The following is a 20,930-nucleotide window of genomic DNA, read 5'->3' on the forward strand; positions in this document are numbered from 1 at the left end:
GGGAAAGCTTAGTTAGGCTCTTGTAGGCTTCTTAGCTTGCTCCTTGCTGATTATTATTGCTAAAAAAGCACCCCTCGAGAGCTCTTTTGAGAGCTAATCTTGTTCTTGTGATCTAATTTGTGTGTGTGTGTGTGTGTCCCACTGACACTTGTGTTGCGTAGACAGCCTTGGTAATTCCTATTGTGTGTGCCACTGCCAGGCCCAGCATATTCAGTGACTACCTGTGTGTGTGTGTGTGTGTGTGACAGGTGCACAGTACCCATCATTGCATATACCTACCTGTTGTTCATAGTGCACCCACCCACCTACGTGAGCGCAAGCAGTGTCACTGTGCCTGTCCGACCGCTACCTGTCTGTGTGTGACAGGTGCACATTATAATACCCATCACTGCATATACCTATCTGACAGTCAAGACAAGACAAATAACATTTATATTGCGCTTTTCTCCTGGCGGACTCAAAGCGCCAGAGCTGCAGCCACTAGGGCGCGCTCTATAGGCAGTAGCAGTGTTAGGGAAACTTGCCTAAGGTCTCCTACTGAATAGGTGCTGTTTTCTAGTTTTCAAAGTTTGCCTCCCCATTGAAGTCTATTGCGGTTTGCGTGAATCGAACTTTCGCGGAAGTCAAAAATTGGAGGTTCGGGCCATCTCTAGTAGCCACCAATCTGGCCAGCACAGTGGTATAGTGGATAGCGCTCATCTTGCAGTCCTGGTTCAAATCCCAGCCAGGGCACTATCGGCACAGAATTTGTATATTCTCCCCATGTCTGTATGGGTTTCCTCTGCGCGACTCTAGGGACAATTTTATAGGAAAGCCAATTAACCTATCTGTATTCATTTTTCTTTTTTGGGATGTGGGAGGAAACCAGACTACGATGGACATATGACTATATGGTAGGATTAGATTATAATGTCCTCTTAGGGACAGTTAGTGACATGGATATAAACTGTGTAAAGTGCTGTCAAATGTCAGCGCTATATAAATGCTAATAATAATTCCATTAGAATAAATAGGGCAGGGCAGCAGATTGACAGGTTTTATGGGTTTCATCAGGCAAAGCGTTATGTTCAGGCAATAGGTTCAGTATGGGATCACCAGGGCAATAATGATTGAGCACTTAAAGTGGATCCGAGATAAACTTTTACTCATTGCATAATTGTGTTCCTTTCAGGGCTGTGGAGTCGGTCCAAAAATCCTCCGACTCCTCAGTTTAGGATTCCACCGACTCCGACTCCTCGACTCCGACTCCTCTAATTTGCATATTACAATTTTGTTGATTAAAAGTATGTAACGTGAAATTCGTCTCTTAACTGCCAACGCTTAGGATTTTTACAAGACAATTGAAGTGAGAAGGATATGTAGACTACTATATTTATTCCCTTTAGACTAAAACTAGTCCTTGGTAAGAGTACTTGTAAAAGGTACAGACCGGAACAAAGAACATTTATCAGGCCCTAGGCAATGTAAGTGTGGGTACATGTAAGAATGATGTGCAGGTACTCTGCAGGGGAATGAGGGTATTCTTCCTCTATTACACATTCTTCATGCACAATCTGAACAAGGTTTATGGGTAACAGACAACACCTCTGTGTTCAATGTGCACAGCATTCTCAGTGGATTCCCTGCAGCTCTGTGGGGAGTGCATATGTAGAGTATAGTACTACTGTGTAACAAAGTAAACCTGAGACAGATGAAATTAAAGTTTTATACATACCTGGGGCTTCCTCCAGCCGCCTTCAGGATAATCAGTCCCTCGTTGTCCTCCTCCACCACCTGGATCTTCTGCTATGAGTCCAGGTACTTGAGTCAGTCGGGCGTAGTGCGCATGCACACACTCCGCCGCCAGGAGCATACTACACCTGTGCAGCACTATTGCGCAGGTGCAGAATGTTCCTGGCTGTGGGAGCGGCATGCAGCCGGACAGCGCTGACTGGCTGAAATACCGGGACTCATAGCAGAAGATCCGGGTGGTGGAGGACAGCGAGGGACTGATTAGCCTCAAGGGGGCTGGAGGAAGGCCCAGGTATGTATAAAACTTTAAAGGGTACCTGAGATGGATGAAAAGTAATTTGTAGTCACCAAACCAAATTTTAACAACATATCAAATTATTTGATTTCATCAGCAAAGGGAGTGCATACATTTGCATAAATCAGCATCAGTGCAGAATTATTTCCATCTCATTGACCATCTCTATTAGTGACACAGCTACACATCAGGCTTTATTCTTACAGCATAGATGTTATTTAGTATGTATAAGATTCCTGTGTACACATCATATATACAGTCACAATCAGATATGTATATCTGACCTTAAAAATACGGGGACTGCTTTATTGAAGCAGCACAAGTAACTAATTTTGATTGGTTTTTGTGGACTAAGCACAGCTATTAATGTATATATACTGTATATATATATACATTATTTTTAATGACTATTATCTGAGAAATAGAACATTTTATTATATTTTCTATTTTAATTACAGTTACAAATTCATTAGGAGTCGGAGTCGGTGCGTTTTTTCCCGACTCCGACTCCAGGCACCCAAAATTGCCCGACTCCACGACTCCGACTCCACAGCCCTGGTTCCTTTCATATAGTTTATAGGGCATTCCCCAAGCCAAATACTTTTTTTTTCTTGTTTTAATACTCTAATGCCCTATAAACTAAACAAGCCTCGCCCACAGCTTTCCAGTGCCTTGGCACTCTGAGCAGAGGGCCTATGAGAGCTCAGGCTGGGCAGGAAGAGGAGGAGGTGTTACTAGCCAGAGATTTCAGAGGAGGGAGGAGGAGAGGGCAGTTAAAGCGGACCCAAACCAAACATTTTTTTTAATTCAAAATATTTAATTGCACCACTCTGACACATACAAAGATAAATAAACACTCCTTCAAGCCTATGAGCATTTCAGTGCATGTTTTTCACCCTTCTCTTTTCATAAGTAGGATTATACTGGGGGCAGCCATTAGCAATTCCTCCTTTGCTGGACACCATCTACTTCACCAGTTTGCCGGATTATTTGAAGGCAAAATGAAAGGAAGGGAGGGGTTTCTCCAATAAATGTAAAATATTTTATATTTGTCATCATGCAGCTGAAAAAAGGCTGCTATCTATTATTATAATTTAGAAAATAGATTTTATTTCTGAAATCTTGTATTTTTAGTTTGGGTCCACTAAGTTTTCATATGCTGAGGGGTGGAGATGCAGAGCAGCTTGCCTGTGTGTAATGATGACAAGCAGAATATGGCTGCTCTCATTGTATCACAGAAATAAATAATCCTATACTGTTGATGCTATTTGCAGCTAGATTTGCTGTCTAAACGTTAGATAAGATACTTGTTATAGTTTTTCATCTCAGGTCTGCTTTAAGCTCTATTAAAAGATGTGTAATCAGGGCCAGATTTATACTTCAGGAGCTTGTGGGCACAGAGATTCTAGTGCCATAAACTCCAACCCTCAACACAGGTCATACCCTCAATCCCAGCCCTTATTTTCTTATCACATAAAATGGTCCTGTCCAATGCCTGTCTTGGTTTGGGTAGTGATTTTCATTGTGAATTCTGAGTTTAGCCCTTAGCATGTAGTTTGAACATTTGTCACTAGGTGGCATTCTTTCCTCGTTTATAGTATTACAAGTAAGCTCAGACAGTATATTTTACTGATGAAGATCCTGCAGGTAGAGCAGGTCATTACATAATGAATAGCAGGTACAAATTAAAGAACAGAGAGTATAATATATAAACGTTACTCCCATTCTCTGTATTGATATGTTTCTTAATTGAAAACATTGATATGAAGGGAAATTAATGGTAGAACTAGCAAGTGTGGTTTGAATGATAGAACTGTGTCTTTTGCTTATGAATTATTTGTACAGCAAAGTCCCTGTTATCCAGAACTCAGGCAACCGAAAGTCTCAACAAGCTGGCATGCCTGAGGGGATAACTGGGATAACAGAGGACACGGAAAGCCGCCAGGAGCTACAGGACATTGCTGGAAGCTCGGTGAGTATTTTATTCTGCATGAAGGGGGGGGGGGTGTGCTTTTTCAGCCAGTTGCTCAAGCAACCGGCAAACGCATGTGTCCGGCAATAGGCGATCCTGCCGGTGCCAGATACTGGGGACTTTGTAGTAGCATGCTTGACTAGGAGCGCGATTAGAGGTGTGGAAGGGGCATTTTGTAAGCTGCCCCAGAAGGTATGGTATGCCCAGCTATTTACTGTCCCGCTTGACACACTCCTGTTCACACTGTGCTCACCACCGCTGCTTGCACTATGTTCACACTGTTCTTTCACCACCCCTGTTCACACTGCATTCACTAACCCAGTTCAAACTGTGTTCACCACCTCGATTCACCACTCCTGTATTTAGGAAATTAGCTCTGGCTCTCCAAAGGACAAGCTGGAAAGACTTGCATATTCACTAAAGTGATCTACCATGGTATCCAGAGTGACAGTTTGTACCCAAGTTCATACAAACAAGTCCTGCAACTTCAGTTACTATCGAATGAAGGGGCTATGGTGCAGTACACCACAGACCTGATCTGAGAATGGGGAGGGGAAGGGAGCAATGTGCTCAGTGGATGCTGACCTACCGTACCATGAAGCAACCCATCTGGCGTCTGCCTTCTCTGTTCTCCTGCCTGCCTTCCCGACACACACACTGCCCTCCTCATCCATGCCCTCATTCAACCGGTGGCACCTGCCGCCCTTCCCTATGACATCATAAGGCATGCCACGGTAAGACCCAATCACCATGGCCAGTCAGAGGGGAAGCTTTGGCACGCAACCAATCAGGCAGGGCCAATGACAGCCACCCACTGCTCCTTTTGCTAACTGGTTCCAATGGTCTTGTGGCTGGGACCACAGCACCGTCATTGGCCCAATCACTGCACTCGATCCTTAGCAGTGACATCTGGAGTTTATATGGAGAGTTTATATGATGGGGGTATCTAATTGCTTCAGACAGCAGAAAGTCTAGAACCAGCTCTACTCAGCTGAGAGGACACTCAGGGCTCTTTCACACCAGAAAAAATGCAATATCAGAAAGTAGTCGTCGGCACCATCTATTTATAAATAGATGGTGCCGGCGACTACTTTCTGATATGAGTTTGGAGATGGGAGTGCTGGATCTCCATTAGCCTTGGCACATCGAATGTGAAGATTTCTGGGGTGCTGTCTACATTCAGTCGTTTAAAAAAAAATGCAATAGCAAATGTGTTTTGCATTTTTCCTGCGTTTCAATTGAGCCCAATGTAGTGCAAAACAAGAAATGCAAAAGAACTATTGTCTTTTTAGAAAATCAGAAATGCATTTACTATGAATGTATTCCCACGATTTCAATTATAACTTCACTGTACTTGTGTTTGTAAAAATGCAAGCGTTTTTAAAAACAAAACGCAATGCAGCCAGTGTGAAAGGGCACCGAGCTGAAGAGATCAATGGCATTTTGTGCACTCTGATGGATTTTAAACTCTGTCTCTCTGTGGCAAATTGCTCATTCTCTGTAGCAGCCTTTCCACTTTCTATCTAACATCTTGCTTTCTTTCTCTCTGCCAGTGCCATCTCTTTCTCTCTCTGCCACTCTGTGCCATTTGTTTCTCCCTTTGCCACCTTCTAATCTCTCTCCCTGGAGAGTCTAGTTTCTCATCCAAGTCATCCTAGTTGTTTTCATGGAAGGTAATAGAGATAAAGTCCTTCATTTTAGCAGGTGTCAATACTGGCATCCAGCTTACTGATGTACAAGCAAAAGCTATAAAGTAATTGTCCTATCTTTCTAAATCACAAATGTCTGGTGAAATTCATAGGTAGAATATTTCACTATCCTCAATGATTGCACGTCAGACAGCACATAAATACATAAAACTTTATTTACAAAACAAATTCATATTAAAGTGACATAACTACACAATAGCAAAAAATAGAATAATTCTATAATACAAGTGAATGTTACAGGCATGTTGGAGTCCACTGGCACATTTTTCTTATTTACAGAAGGAAATCAAGGGAGGATGTTTAATTATTTACTGTTACTAGTAAATGATAAGCTGAATTATTGTGAATTCCCTCTGTTTTAAGAAGGCAAACTACACTTAGTAAATGATAAGCAACACTACATCAAGTTTTAAGTATGTCTGAAAAGGTGTTCAGCACTGTACAGTGAATCTACGTGTGCATTGATAATATAAGGTACTGTGAATATTCTGAAATATATATACGAGTGATATAGTAGGGATGTATGATGGATAAAAACAAACAACAGACACCACATAAGCACATTATTTATACCTTCTGAGGGGACATCATGGATATTCTTGCTAACCCTGTAGCTGTGGCATTAGCAGATCCACTCTGCGCAATCTTTGGGAAAGGACATATTGCATTACACACATGGTTTTAGGCTAAATGCCTTCTGAAGTGCCTTTCAAAAGTGGCAGACCGCTACCTGTTGTCTCCTTGCACTGCATTATGGAAGGAGGCGGGGCCAAGTCTGTCAGGAATGTTGGTCGGGATTGCATGCGAGTTCAGGTGTGGCTGAAGGGGCTAGCAGTGGTCATGTGACTGCTGCAGTTTTACTGACCTGTAGTTGTGTTGTCACAATGTTTCTTGTTATACATAGCATTACTATCTTCTTAAGGAGAAACTCCACTAAAAATAATGTAATAAAAAAAAGTGCTTACTTTTTACAATAATTATGTATAAATGATTTTGTCAGTGTGTGCTCACTGTAAAATCTTTCTTCTCCCTAATTTACATTCAGACATTTATCGCATGGTGACATTTTTACTGCTGGCAGGTGATGTCAGTGGAAGGAGATGCTGCTTGCTTTTTTTGGCAGTTGGAAACAGCTGTTATTTCCCACAATGCAACAAGGCGACCACAGTGTGATATCAGGACCTCAGAGCTGTTAGGTGCTGACATCACCACAAAATCAGCCATACAGAGCCCCCTAATGATCCGTTTGAGAAAAGGAATAGATTTCTCATGGGAAAGGGGGTATCAGCTACTGATTGGGATGAAGTTCAATTCTTGCTCACAGTTTCTCTTTAATATTCAGGAGGTGGGTACACTAATAGAGAACAATTCCTGGAGATAAACTTTAGAGGAGGCCCCCTATAAATGCCCGTATGAAAGAATATACTATAGCTTATAACAAATTACAGTTCTGTCATGAGGTGTTGCTTCCTGGTTTTTCTAGGATTTGACAAAGTGAATACAGACAGCTTTGCATGGCATCAATTAAAGAGAAACGATAGACAAATTACAGATTTATATTAAATTAACCCAAAGTTAAAGAGGGGCTGTAGTGAAAATAATGTAATGAATATTTTTTTTTTTAAACAGTATTAATTTATAATGAATTTAGTCAGTGTTTGCCCATTGTAAAATCCTTTCTTCACATTTTTAGTCCTGTCACATGCAGCTCTGTGGAAGGTTTACTCTGGGAGGAGAATTCTGCATGGCTAAAAAGCCTGGGATAAGGACTGGGAGGTAAGGGATAGATATATATACACATTACAGTGCCTCTTTAACACGTCCATGGTGATGAACACACAAAAAAGTGAAGAGGAGATTCTTTCCACTGTAATCTCTGCAAATGTCCCGCGGGGTGGGACACTGCAATTTTTCCTGTCAGAAAAGGGTAAATTATCTTATGTGTCGTTTCTTTAAAACACATTAAAACCTAAGGCGATTCAATTCACTTTTTCTCCTAGGAGATAATTTTTCATTTTCTGTTTACAATAATTTGTTAGCACTGCAATTGAAAATGTATTTGAAAAGGTACCAAGTATTGTTGCTGGTGGCTTATAAAGCATTTTATTGATTAGGTAGGAAAATATCACACAGTGAATTGAATAAGGGCCATAAGTTATTACTATATTGAAACATGCTAGTTGTCTGTTACACTGGAAGAGAGATGTTGTTTACAGCAACAAAAATTAGAGTTAAAACTATTGACTTTACAAAAAGGCTACGAGTGGAAAGGGAAGCCATTCCTCTCATGAGCAATGACCTCCTCTCTTGAGGAAGCTCTGTGGTCAGCCCTGATCCGTGCTCAATGACACTAAGGCTCAGCACTAGAGTGAGTATGAGCATTAAGTTACCCAGAACAGGGCCAGATAAGGCAGCTGTCACCATAGGCCTCTTTAGGAAGGACATTGGTCACCTCAGTAGGGATGCACAGTTCATTTACAACTTCATAAAGAGCATGTCATGAACCGTGAAAGGAGCCATAATGCCACACAGGTATACAGAGGTTCCCTGTCCTATCAGCTGATAAATACATCAATATTTGCAATATTCTTTAAGAAATGTAGCTATTTAAAAATGGCGGTGAAGGGGGTATTTTTCTGTCTATAGAAGCTGTTTGACCTTTTGTAAAGCTTTGCTTTTTCTGATTTTCAAACTGAGATGAGCAATGAGGTGTCACTATGCAGTAGCTGTACCTCATAAAGAGTATTCCACACATACCGTTGTGAAAGTGTGCTTTCAAGAAAAATTACCTTTTTTTTTCTACTGTCCAGACTGGTTGAGGGATGATAACAGTATAACAACTGTCATAAAGAGCTGCAGAGGGAAATAATATCCTTTAGTTTATGCGACTGACTGAGACTTGCTCCTCAGAGATGCTGCTGTGTAGTTACTTCCTGTTTTGCTGGGAGCACATACAGGGTTAAACTCCTGTGTTTACATATAACTTGTCTGAATGGCACAGTTCAGTCAGAGATGACAGCTCAAATTATAGTTGCTCATTACTAGCAGATAAAGGAGAGTTTGAGAGGCTGTTATCTCTAAAAACACAGAAGGTGGGTTTCTCTGCATTTTCCATCTCTCCTGTGGAAGAATTTAAGTCTTCTTTAACATTGTGGAATGGAACCTCATTACACATCTCTTTTAGTCAATCAATAACACCCTAGTGAGAATGCCATGGTCTGCGCAAGAACAGATTACTAGCATATTTGTGAATGCTTTGTGGGAATACTTTACACATAGCAACTTTAGGCCTCTGTCAAATGAGAAGCTGAACTCTGCGCTAATGGGGCGGCCCGGCCTGTAATTGGTCATCCACCAAGTGCCTTCTGGGTGTGGTTAAAGAGCAGCAAAGATTCACCTCATGAAAGTTTCACCTCATGTCACGTCCGTGTGGTCACAGCTGTACTCACATGTGACTCCATGCGCTGGGCGCCTCTTCACTGCCTATGTGGAGCGAAAGCAAGTGGCTGGACGATACACAAGAGCAGCTGACAGGCGGTGAATGCAGTGCCTTCAGACCCTCATGTAAAAGAGGACTTAACTTTTATGTTTCATCATACACTAAAAATAAATATGACAGAGTTCTCCTCAAATGCAAAATGGTCAGTGCCATTATGTTTAATGCAACAATAATCCTGCACGTTACATGTCATTGTTCTCCCCAGGCTCTTTTAGCCGGATGCTCCACCCGGCTAGTTCTGGTGAGCACCCGGCTGTCATTTACTCACCTCCTCCTATGCTGTAAGCAGAGTTGTGCAGAAAAGCACCGGCAGTGTTGCCAACTCATCCCTTTAATTACTGACACATCTAAGTTATACAGGTTTTGGGGCTAATCAGTGCCTTAACTGCATCTACCTAGCCACAAAACCTGTATAATTCATATGTGTCAGTAATTAAAGGGATGAGTTGGCAACACTGAGCACCGGCCCTGCATTCTCTCATCTCGCCCCACCCGGCTACTTTCTGATGCCACCCGGCTGGAAAACATATCTGGGGAGAACACTGCATGTGGACTGGTATCATTGATCACCTGATCAGGTAGCCAGTTAAGACCAGCGGTGAATAATTCACCATGAATGAACACTGCTTTAGCCCTGAAAATGAGCTATTCAAAAAACGACACAACGACACAAAATAACACATTACATCACATGTACCTTTACATATACACAGGAAAACTTGCCATTGTGACACACCAGGGACAAGCAGTTACATATGTAAATGCTGACAATAGACCTGTTCTTCGGTATGTCATCCCAATCACACCACGTATAAAACAGAAAGGCTTTGTTCCAGGTTTGGCGGCAACAAAGGTGATAAGTATAGCTTTAACATACAGTAAATTGCAGTCACTTTTTCATAGTCCAAGCAGTCTTTAAAAGTCTCAGAATTACAAAAATATTCCCAAGTGCAATACATGTATTATCTTAAAAAAAAAATATGTGCCCTTAAAATATTAGCGAGTGAAGGCCTCTGTTTTCGGTTGAGAATCATGGCCCAGCTCAGCCAAGGTCCCATGCCTTAGACAGGTATTTCTGTAGAGCAGTCTTCCATGAACAGAGCACTCTCTCAGGAGACCGGATGTGGCATCACAGAAGGACCAAGGCTTAGGTACTTCAGGGAAGCAACCACTGAGGCAGCAGATCCACAGCAGAGAGATCCAAGATGAAATATGGGCGGTTTTCATGCACGTCCGCATGTAACAAGGCCACAACAACAGAATTGTGTCTGCACTGCAGTTCAGACAGCCCTGGAATCCTGTATTCCTTAAGGTTACCCGTTTTCTTCTCGGCATAACATAAACTCGTGCAGACATAAGATACGTCGCTGCAGACGTGGGCTGGAGAGATTAAACCTGTGGCGGGTCAGCGGCCGTCTCTGTTAACACACAACCTCCTGCTGGATTTCCTTCAGAGCTGTAAACTGGTTCCTCACACTTTTGAGTTCAGTCTCTATGGTTTCCCTGCATGGGCAATGCACAGTGTATGAGGCCAACAACACAATTTCCTCCCTTGTCTCGGTGGTCTCCAGCTGACTTTCCTTCTGCTCGAATGGTTTGTCCTTCTGTGGTTCCGGCTCATGGCATGAGGTCAGCCAGGCATGCTTAAGACACTGATCAGCACGGGCTCGTTTTCTGCAGAGACGGGGAATTATGTAAGGTTATTTCAGCATTCTGCATCGGCTTAGAACAATCTCTAAAACATAACACAATTAATAAAAAAAAAAAGTTATACATTAAGAACTCAATTTTCTTGTCTATGGCAAAAATTCTGCTTTTTTTTTCTGATGTTCTAAACAAGATGTTTACAGAGGATATAAACCTCCAGGCTAAGTTCACAGTAGTGTGTCATGATGCAGTTTATGCATGCATGCAGTGAGTTACCGCAAAATACACGCCAAAACAGTTAGGGCCCTTTTACACTTAAAGGACAACTGTAACGAGAAGGATATGGAGGCTGCCATATTTATTTCCTTTTAAGCAATACCAGTTGCCTGGCTATCTTGCTGAGCCTCTGTCTCTAATACATTTAGCCATAGACCCTGAACAAGCATGCAGCAGATCAGGAGTTTGACTTTTTTGTCAAATCTGACAAGATTAGCTGCATGCTTGTTTCTGGTGTGATTCAGACCACTGCAGCCAAATAGATCAGCAGGGCTGCCAGGCAACTGGTATTGTTTAGAAGGAAATAAATATGGCAGCCTCCATATTATTTTCGCTTTAGTTGCACTTTAATGCGTTGCCATACGTTATGTTTTAACCACATGAGAACTGTAGGCTTACACCCCCCCTAGTGACCAGGCTATTTTATGCAATTAAGGCCACTGCAGCTTTATAGCCACATCTACACGCGTAGATGCGGCCGCGATGCTCCTTATCAATCGAGCCGCTGATGCGGCTCGATTGATAAGATCCGACAGGACGGATCTCCTCACCGCCGATTCCCTGCTCGCTCCCCGCGAGGGGACAATGGCAGGGAATCGTGCGGGAGATAAGCGGCGCCGGCGGGGACGAGCGGGCACGAGCGGGGAATCGAATGCGGCGCACGCGCGGCGAGCGGGGACGCGGCGGGCACGCGGAAGAGGCGATCCGGCGGCTAATCGAGCCGCCGGATCGCTGCAATGTCCCATCATGTAGATGGGGCTTAAGGCCTCGCTGCATGGCCGTACAACTCAGCACACAAGTGATTCCACCCGTTTTCTTACCACCAACAGTGCTTTCTGTTGGTGGGCTCTCATCGCTCCCAGGATTGTTTATTTACAAATGTTTTTTTTTAAATATTTTTTTTTTTAAATAATTGTCTTATCCCTCCCTCCCCCTGCCAGCCTATGACAGCGATCGGCCGTCGGCACACGATCTCCTGCAAAACGCCGCCCCAGGACTTGTTGCCAATTGGCGTTAGGCGGACCTGGGGGTGGTCATTAAAAGGTTAATGCATTTTCTTCTCCATTGTGAAAAAGCTTCAGTTTTCCAGCATATAGTGTAGAAGAGGCCATAGGGAAACAGACAATGGACTGCACATCACTTTCTGACAGCAACTGAAGTTACAGATTACCCAGCAAGCTCATGGGGAACCAGAACTCCTAGGAGTGTGTTAGGGGCTACAAAGGACCAAAAGCCCTCTTACATATAGTAAACAGGTGAAGCATACTTTTCATTGACTGTTCACTTCACTGAATGTGATGCAATGCATAGATAACATGCGGCGCCACTTTCCCGACACGTTGCATTCCTGCTATCATAGGAAAAGCATCACAACACCCACTGTATATGTAGCCCAAGAGATTGACATCACCTAATGGGGTTCGGGACCCGAGAGTAATCTACTGCAAGTACTTTAATCCTTGTAATATGCAGCCCGCACTGCAACGCCATAGCGGTTTAGAGAATTTGTTAAGATCAGATTTGATCAAATCTGCCTGAAGCCACCTGCTGCACTGAACTTTGATCAATAACTTGCAGTCGAGTTTCAGGATCTTATCATTCGAAAATGATGTTGGACAGGACAGACAATTTTGATGGCATTTGCTCCAATTCAATCGTTTTGTACTTCACTAAACAGATGTACGGTATCAGATACAAATTCAATTAATTGGATCAGCATATAATTTAGTGTGAAACTGCACTGCACTTAAAGGACAAGTGATGCCACCACTACGTAGTGCGCATGCGCAGAGCACTCCCGACCCCAAGTGCATGATCAAGTGTGCACTGCTCACCGACCCTGGCTGATCCGGAAGCAGCCTCAGGCAGCCTTTACAAGGTAACGGAGAGGGATGGAGAAGAATGGGACGAGCAGTGGGCATGAAGATTTAGAATCGCTAAGGTAACCTTTAAAAGTGCACTTGCAGCATTGTCACTGGAGTCACAGGCACTAATCTTTACAGTTTCTCCCCCCGATCGTTGCGCTGGTACAGAGGGTAAGCTCAGCCACTTTTGTGCATTACAACACTTAGCTCCATCCACTCCCACCATACACACCTACATGATGAATAGCTGTCTACACTATTGTGGTTGTATTTCTATTTCAAGTACTGGAAAACCACAAATCACTAGTAAGGGAAGGAATTTTGCAGAGGAGGCGGGGAAGGCCATACAACTCTAGGGTGAGACCACATCTCCTGTAACAGAGGGGTCAGACCACACGTTGAGCACATCCCCAAGGGTGTTCTGGTTGTGGATTCCCTGTAAGAGCATGTATTTCAATGTCAACTAGCAGGAATACAAGAAATAGCAAGAAAATCCAAAGAGCGCTTACTTTCAAAGTTTAATCTAAAGAACGGATTGTAGTGGGACGTGCAACCACCAACAAAAAGGTGCACCACCAATTCTCAATTATATATGAGTGGACAGTTATTGCTTTTCATTGTGGACTTTCTAAGGATCTGAACTCTCTTTGGATAAACCTAGTGATGCCCTTTTTGTTCAGCAGTTTGTGAACTGCAGCAACAGTACTAACCACTGTAAACACAGCCGTTTACAGTTGCTTAAAGGGGCACTATGGCGAAAAATTGTAAAATTTAAAATATGTGCAGAGACAAATAAGAAGTACGTTTTTTCCAGAGTAAAATGAGCCATAAATTACTTTTTTCCTATGTTGATGTCACTTACAGTAGGTAGTAGAAATCTGACAGAAGCGACAGGTTTTGGACTAGTCCATCTCTTCATAGGGGATTCTCAGCAAGGTTTTATTCTTTACAAAGATATTTCCTAAAAAGGATTTAAACAATGATGCTGGCCAGCTTCCTTACTCGCTACACAGTTTTATGGGAGTTGGACAGAGCAACTGCCATTCACTAAGTGCTTTCGAAAATAAATAAATCTAGAGAATCCCCTATGAAGAGATGGACTAGTCCAAAACCTGTCGCTTCTGTCAGATTTATACTACCTACTGTAAGTGACAGCAACATAGGAGAAAAGTAATTTATTGCTCATTTTACTCTGGAAAAAAAACTTACTTATTTGTATGTTTGCACATAATTAAAATTTTACAATTTTTCGCCATAGTTCCCCTTTAAGGCCCCGTTTACACTAACTCGGTTGGAACACGTTTTTTTTCTTCACCATAGCAGTGCATTGTGAAAAATTTCAGTTGAAACGTGTTAATGGGAACTGTGCCATAGGAAAACATGGGCATTACTTTGAAAATCAGTTGTCCTTTCAGTTATAAATGAGAGCAACTGATTAAGTGTAAACGGGGCATTAGGGTCTTATGCCAGTAATGCTATTTTTTCCTGGCAAATTTTAACATATATTTCAGCACTGAGATTTCACCGGCATGTTGCAACACTCATTAAGCACCTTTCACCTTCCAGGACATCTGCAGCTAGTATCTTGCTTGAGGTTCTGAAAGCAAAGTCAACCTTCAATCTAAATTGAGATTTGAAGCCAAGTGCAAACGTCAGAGAGCTGACAGGCATGCAAGCATGATCTGACAGGCCAGTAGGCATTACATCAAGTGACTGCTGCAATCACAGCTATGAACAGCTTCGCTTTGGCTCTTGTTTTCCTGTGTGACAACGAGCATGATGAATAATATTACAGATCCACAAGCTAAAGAATTAAGCTGTGTTCACAAACTAGATGAAACTTGGCCAAGGCAGTCAATAACTATCACCTCTGAGGAGAAACCAGCATGTGTACAGCAGCCCCTGACCCATCTTGGAATGTTTCGTCAGCGACCAGCCGGCAGAGAGCATTGTTGTCCCCACTCACCCAGTTCCCAGGTCATGTCACATCCACAACGCTCCGTCAGCACTCCCCCGGCCCCTCCCATCCACAGAACACTTCAGTAGCCTGTAGGCTAGCAACTCATCTGTACAGCCTCAGCCCTGTAAAGTCACCCTAGGGATTGCGTTCCTAGGGATTGGGTCACGGTCCCCACCAGGCGACATGCCTCATACGTGTGTACGAGGCTTAAGTGTAGGTAGAACATATTGCATTTTACATTTTTCCATAAGATCACCATGGTTACGATAAAGTGACTGTAAAGGGCTAAATGGTCTTCTCAAAAGCCTACGGCAACAACATTGACAATTGCATTGTTTCAAATTAAGAAACAGAATACGCTGACATCATACTATCCATGCATTAATGTAATACATTGAACAATTATGTGATGTAATCTACCTCAGGGCTCAACAAACCTGGCACCAGATGTCCTGAGTAATTATTAGCACTATGGTTAAGTCTTCTCTGTGTGCCAGGTTGTGTCCCAACGTCTTTTCAAGCTTTGTACAGCGCAGATGGTAATCACCATGCGGCTTCCATAACAAGTTCCTGCTGACTGTTACTGACTGGCACCACGCCTCTGTTATGGGGCTCAGAAAATGTACTTGCTGCTCCAACATCCTGTAGGTCTAAACTAAGCAGATAAAATTCCTGATCTTACAGACAACAAGACTGAAGAGCTAATAATGATGGGCCTCAATTTATACTGGGACTATGTGCCAATTCACTTAGGCGGGTGAGCAGTAAAGAACATGGACTGGGTTTAATGAGGCCCTTTTACACATGCAGGTGAAACCTGAGTTGCATTACCCTTTTTTGCCATAGAGGGCCTCAAAAGCAATGAAAGTCTATAGAGACTTTCACACATTGCAGCCCCTTGCGTTGCAATGGAAGTATCCGAGCGGACGAAAGGGCAACAGCGCACAACAGCTCTGCACTGCTCGAATGAACTTCTGGGTGGTGGGGGAGCAACGGGGGGCAGGGGATGAGAAACCAGCAGGGGGGAGATTAAGACCCCAATGGCAATAAGCATTGCCAGGCCACTTAAGGAAAGGTAATCTAGCTAACCATGGACTTTATTTAAACGAGTAGACGGTATCCCATCAGGTAATCACAGTAACTAGCCAATGATAAAATAGTAAGTTTGTTTCTCAAAAACAAACCTTCCTTGGTCATTAATATGTAAAGGACTTGCAGTAGGAATAAAACATTATTACCACTATGAATTTCATGTACAGTATGCTAGGTCTCTTTCTTTACTTTCTGTTTCATGCTTATGATAAGATGGTTTCCTCTGTCTCAGCAGTTGTCATAACGGCTCACCTCGGGTTCTTGATTAAAAGTGTTTGGATGAAGTCTATGGCCTGCTCGGAGATGCCCTCAAACTCGTCCTGGGTGTACTGGATGTTCACTTGTGAGATGTTCAGGAATGTCTCCTGCTTGCTGTCTCCCAAGAACGGCGACACGCCAGTAAGCATGACATACGTCAGGACTCCGATACTCCTAGGACACAAAAGATACAGAGGTCATCACAGAGCTGGCCTGCAATCAATAAGCTTCGGTGCACACCGAGGTTGATTTAATGAGGTTGGAGAACAAAGGAAAAAACTTAACCCTAACAAACTGGAATTTCTTTTTTTTTTTTTTTAAAGTTTGCAACCATCAAATGGGTAATAATAGAATACAACAACAACAGCTGACAGATTACTTAATTAGACTTTGTACTACAGCAGTCACATGTATCCCCCCACAGGCAGAATTATCTTTATTAGGTCCAGGACAGCCTGGAATAATTAGTCCTCACTGCTGGCTAACTCACTCACCCTACAGTTACAGATTGCCCGGCAAGTTCCTGGTGAACCAGAACTCCCTCCTAGAAGTGCGTAAAGGGGGCCATACATTGGGTGACTTATTGACCATCCAATTCGATTATATTAATCGAATTGGATGAAAACTGGTGCCGCCAAGTGCATGCCCACCCAATAAAGCGACCAATTTCGGGACGGAAATTGGTCGCATGTTCGATTGCGCATGCTGCAAGATGTCGGGCTGAAGTTGGTTGGTTGGGTGTGTGGTGGTACGAGAACGAGCAACGAAACCCCCGCCGCAGTGTAAGTGTATCTGGTGTGCATTATACATTACCTGTCCTGTAGCAGCCTCCAAGTAGTGTTAGTCCATGTCGCCAGGAAGCTGCATACACACTAGCGGCACATAGCGTCTGACGTCAGCTAGCATGTACCCATGTATGCGGAACCCCGCGACACGGACGGACACCACGTGGAGGCTGCTACAGGACAGGTAATGTAATGTATAATGCACACACTGTGGGGACACATATACATTAGGGGTGCAGCGGCAGTGCGGACACAGCGGGCTCAGCCGAAATCGGACGGCAATCAGCCCATAATCGTCAGGTCTATGGGCACTGAAAGAGACCAAAAAGCCTCCTTACTAAGATGCTATGCAGAACAGAAGTTTAACTTCTTAAAACAGAAGGTATTTATAATTATTATGGTTGGAGTGAGCTCTCATGTGGCCCACAGTGCATTACTGCTGAATAGGGCCATATTAATCCATGTTATGCACTGATGAGGATCAAACAATCCAAAACAGTCTGTAAGCATGTTGGATTAGTTTGGCTCCATAATATGGTATTAACAAGCTGACACATCATTGCATTCCAGTGGATCAAGAGGTGTGTTTAGCCATCAGGGACAACAAAAAAGATTTGCATATTCAGCAGTGATGCATTCTGGGAGTCTTCAGAGCTCTAGGTTGCATCTGATCAGCTGCATATCAGCTTTGTACTGACATAAAAACTACCCAGTCAGTTTTATATTGGTAGTTACTTCAGCCAGCAAGTGAGAACAAAAAAATTGTAGCCGATACATACAATTACTCACTTAAGAAATTACTTAGAATATTTTGCGTTCAGAAGTATTTTAACACACAGACTAGAACATTCAGAATGCTACAGCATACTTAGTATGGGAAAACTTACCACATGTCAGTGGATGTGCTGATTGGTTCGTAGTTAAGCACTTCAGGAGCTAATACAATAACAAGGAAATATACACGTTATATACAAGTTATTTTACATATGTGTTTATCTTCTAAATCAAAACAGTTTGTACAGTATGGTTCAACATTCCAAAAAAAGCTTCTGATTCCTTAAAGGACAACTGAAGTGAGAGGGATATGGAGGCTGTAATATTTATCTCCTTTTAAAGAGACACTGAAGCGAAAAAAAATTCTGATATAATGATTTGTATTTGTAGTACAGCAAAGAAATAAAACATTAGTATGTCTAATATTGTTTCCAGCACAGGGAGAGTTAAGAAACTTAAGTTGTGATCTATGCAAAAAAGCCACTGAGCTCCATGACAAAGTCGCAGAGAGCTCTGTCTTCTGAAGCTTATTATCTCAACTGTTAGTCACTGTATTTTCTTTTTCTCCCCAGAGGACAGGTCAATAGTTCACAAGACTGCTCTGTACAAACATTTAGAATGCTGAGTAGTGTGTAAACTGCAAATATTAGAGAATGATCCAATGTTAAAAAAACTATATAACTGAAAATAAAAATCTTTGCTACGAATGTTCTATTAATTATCCGTACTACACAACCAATTCATTAGATCATTTTTTTTCAGCTTCAGTGTCTCTTTAAGCAATACCAGTTGCCTGGCTAGCCTGCTAATACATTGCCTCCAATACTTTTAGCCATATACCCTGAACAAGCATACAGCATATCAGGTGTTTCTGACATTATTGTCTGATCTGACAAGATTAGCTGCATGCTTGTTTCTGGTGTTATTCAGACACTACTGCAGCCAAATAGATCAGCAGGGCTGCCAGGCAACTGGTATTGTTTAAAAGGAAATAAATATGGCAGCCTCCATATTCTGTTCAGTTGTAGTTAAATTTAAACAAATGTGAAATAACATGATGTGCCATAGCAACCATTTTGTTTGAATGACATAATAACCCACATTAGGTAGGTGTTCTACTGGAATGGGAGTAGCAGTAATCACACACAATGCACAACTATCTTTTTCCTGAGATTTCATACGCTATATTCAGTGAGACTTTGTACTCTGCAGAAATTCACTGAGATTCAATACTTTACAGAGATTTACTGAGATTTGGTACTGCACAAAGATTCACTCAGATTTGTTTTCAAAACACTTTATTAGAAGGTATAACAGATTACAGAGTTACGCAATAAATCCTAATTTGCTGTTTTACTCTCTGTTCACCATAAATCCAAGATAGGTAAACAGAAAATACAGGTTTCTTTTCAGTTTATGATTCAAGTTCTTACTGGATTCACTGAGATTTGGTAACGACAAAGATTCACTAAAAACTGGTACTCATCAGATATCTGCTGAGATTTGATACTTGATTTTAAGATTTAAGAGCCTGTAGGCACAAATTCCACCCCTAAATACATGCCACACCTTAAGCCACGCCCTTGTAACACAGCTGGCAAACTAATCACTCATCTATAATCTGTGAAATTTAACTGTAATAAAATGCCTCAGTAAAATGCCTGTGCTTATCTGCATACATATGGACATGAGTGAGTGATCCATACCGGTCATTGTAACTATATATTAAAGCACTTACGAGGCCAATTTTAGGGGAACAAAAAAAAGTTAGATACCTGCATCAGTTTGTAAGGCACGGAGGACGCCGTCCGCGCCCTCCATGCCGTTCCGCCAGGTCCCCGCCGCTCAATAGCCACCCCGAACGGCCCCTGACCGCACGGCCCGGGTCTGGCTCTCCAGCCTACACAAAGATGGCCGCCGGAGCTGGCCGCGGCTGCGCGAGTGCGGCTGCGCAGCTCTAAGGCCAACCACCCGATCCACGTAACAGGCTGTTTCCTGTAGCGTGGATCGGGGGGTTGGCAAAAGAGCTGCGCAGCCGCACTCGCGGCTATGCGGACTGCGCAGCCGCGGCCAGCTTCGGCGGCCATCTTTGTGCAGGCAGGAGAGCCCGACCCGGGCCAGCGGTCGGGGCCGTTCGGGGGGACCCGGCGGAACGGCACGGAGGGCGCGGACGGCGTCCTCCGTGCCTTACAAACTGATGCAGGTATCTAACTTTTTTTATTTTTATTTCTAAAATTGGCCTCGTAAGTCCTTTAAATATATGCTATATTGTTACACAGTGCAAACACACAGTTGCCCCTCCAATACTGGCACCACTACGCATGTACCTACTGTGCCTAATGAGAAATCTGGCCCAGTTGATATCAAAACCGTTATTTAAGGGGGGTTCCTATTCTGCTGGTATTTGCAAAAATGCTGCTTGTATGTTTGTTTATGTGATTGTTCGGCAAAATCCTGGCATTTTTCATGAAATACTTTATTTGCAGTCACAATGGAGAGAAAATCTATATTTCATGCTCACCTACATACTCCGGTGTTCCCAGAATCTCTCTAACCTCTTTGATAGTATCCACCTGCCTAGACAGACCAAAGTCCACGATGCGGATGTCACCCAGCGGATTGCTGCTGGTAAGCAGGATGTTCTGTGGCTGTAAAACAAGGAGTAGACACTTATGAGAAGGCACACAGGGAAAGTAAAGATAAGGCTGACATGCTGTGTTTTTTATATATACCGTATATTACTTCCATAGTCACTGCTAGGGATGAGATGCAAATAATTCCAAATTCACACAGGATTATGCAAATTCTGTATGCAACAATATGCAGCTTGAAAAAGAGCCAATTAAATTAAACCTTGGTGAGCCTTGATTGGTCCATTTTTAAGCTGCATATGTTTGCATACAAAATTTGCATAATCCTGCATCGACTCGGAATTATTTGCATCTCATTGACCATCCCTAGCCTCTGCTAACAGTGCCAATCACATTGCTTTAATGGCTGGTACACCATGCAATTTCTCGCCAGATAAATGGTCCAACAGAACGTTTCCGACAGGTCCGATAGATGG

The 20,930-nt window shown here is 42.8% G+C and overlaps 1 protein-coding gene across 1 annotated transcript in view; it reads right to left on the reverse strand.

The window, feature by feature from the left end:
* Positions 1-5,844: 5,844 nt before the first annotated feature.
* Positions 5,845-20,930, reverse strand: part of LOC137542456 (serine/threonine-protein kinase 17A-like) — an 80,038-nt gene continuing 64,952 nt past the window's right edge. The window contains exons 4-7 of the mRNA XM_068264368.1: positions 20,385-20,511; positions 17,977-18,025; positions 16,299-16,478; positions 5,845-10,880 (exon numbers count right to left, since the gene is read on the reverse strand). Coding sequence (XP_068120469.1) covers positions 10,628-10,880; positions 16,299-16,478; positions 17,977-18,025; positions 20,385-20,511 — 609 coding nt within the window. The 3' untranslated portion in view covers positions 5,845-10,627. The remainder of the gene's footprint in view (positions 10,881-16,298; positions 16,479-17,976; positions 18,026-20,384; positions 20,512-20,930) is intronic.

Source organism: Hyperolius riggenbachi, chromosome 12 (genome assembly GCF_040937935.1).
Source record: "Hyperolius riggenbachi isolate aHypRig1 chromosome 12, aHypRig1.pri, whole genome shotgun sequence".
Taxonomy (NCBI): domain Eukaryota; kingdom Metazoa; phylum Chordata; class Amphibia; order Anura; family Hyperoliidae; genus Hyperolius; species Hyperolius riggenbachi.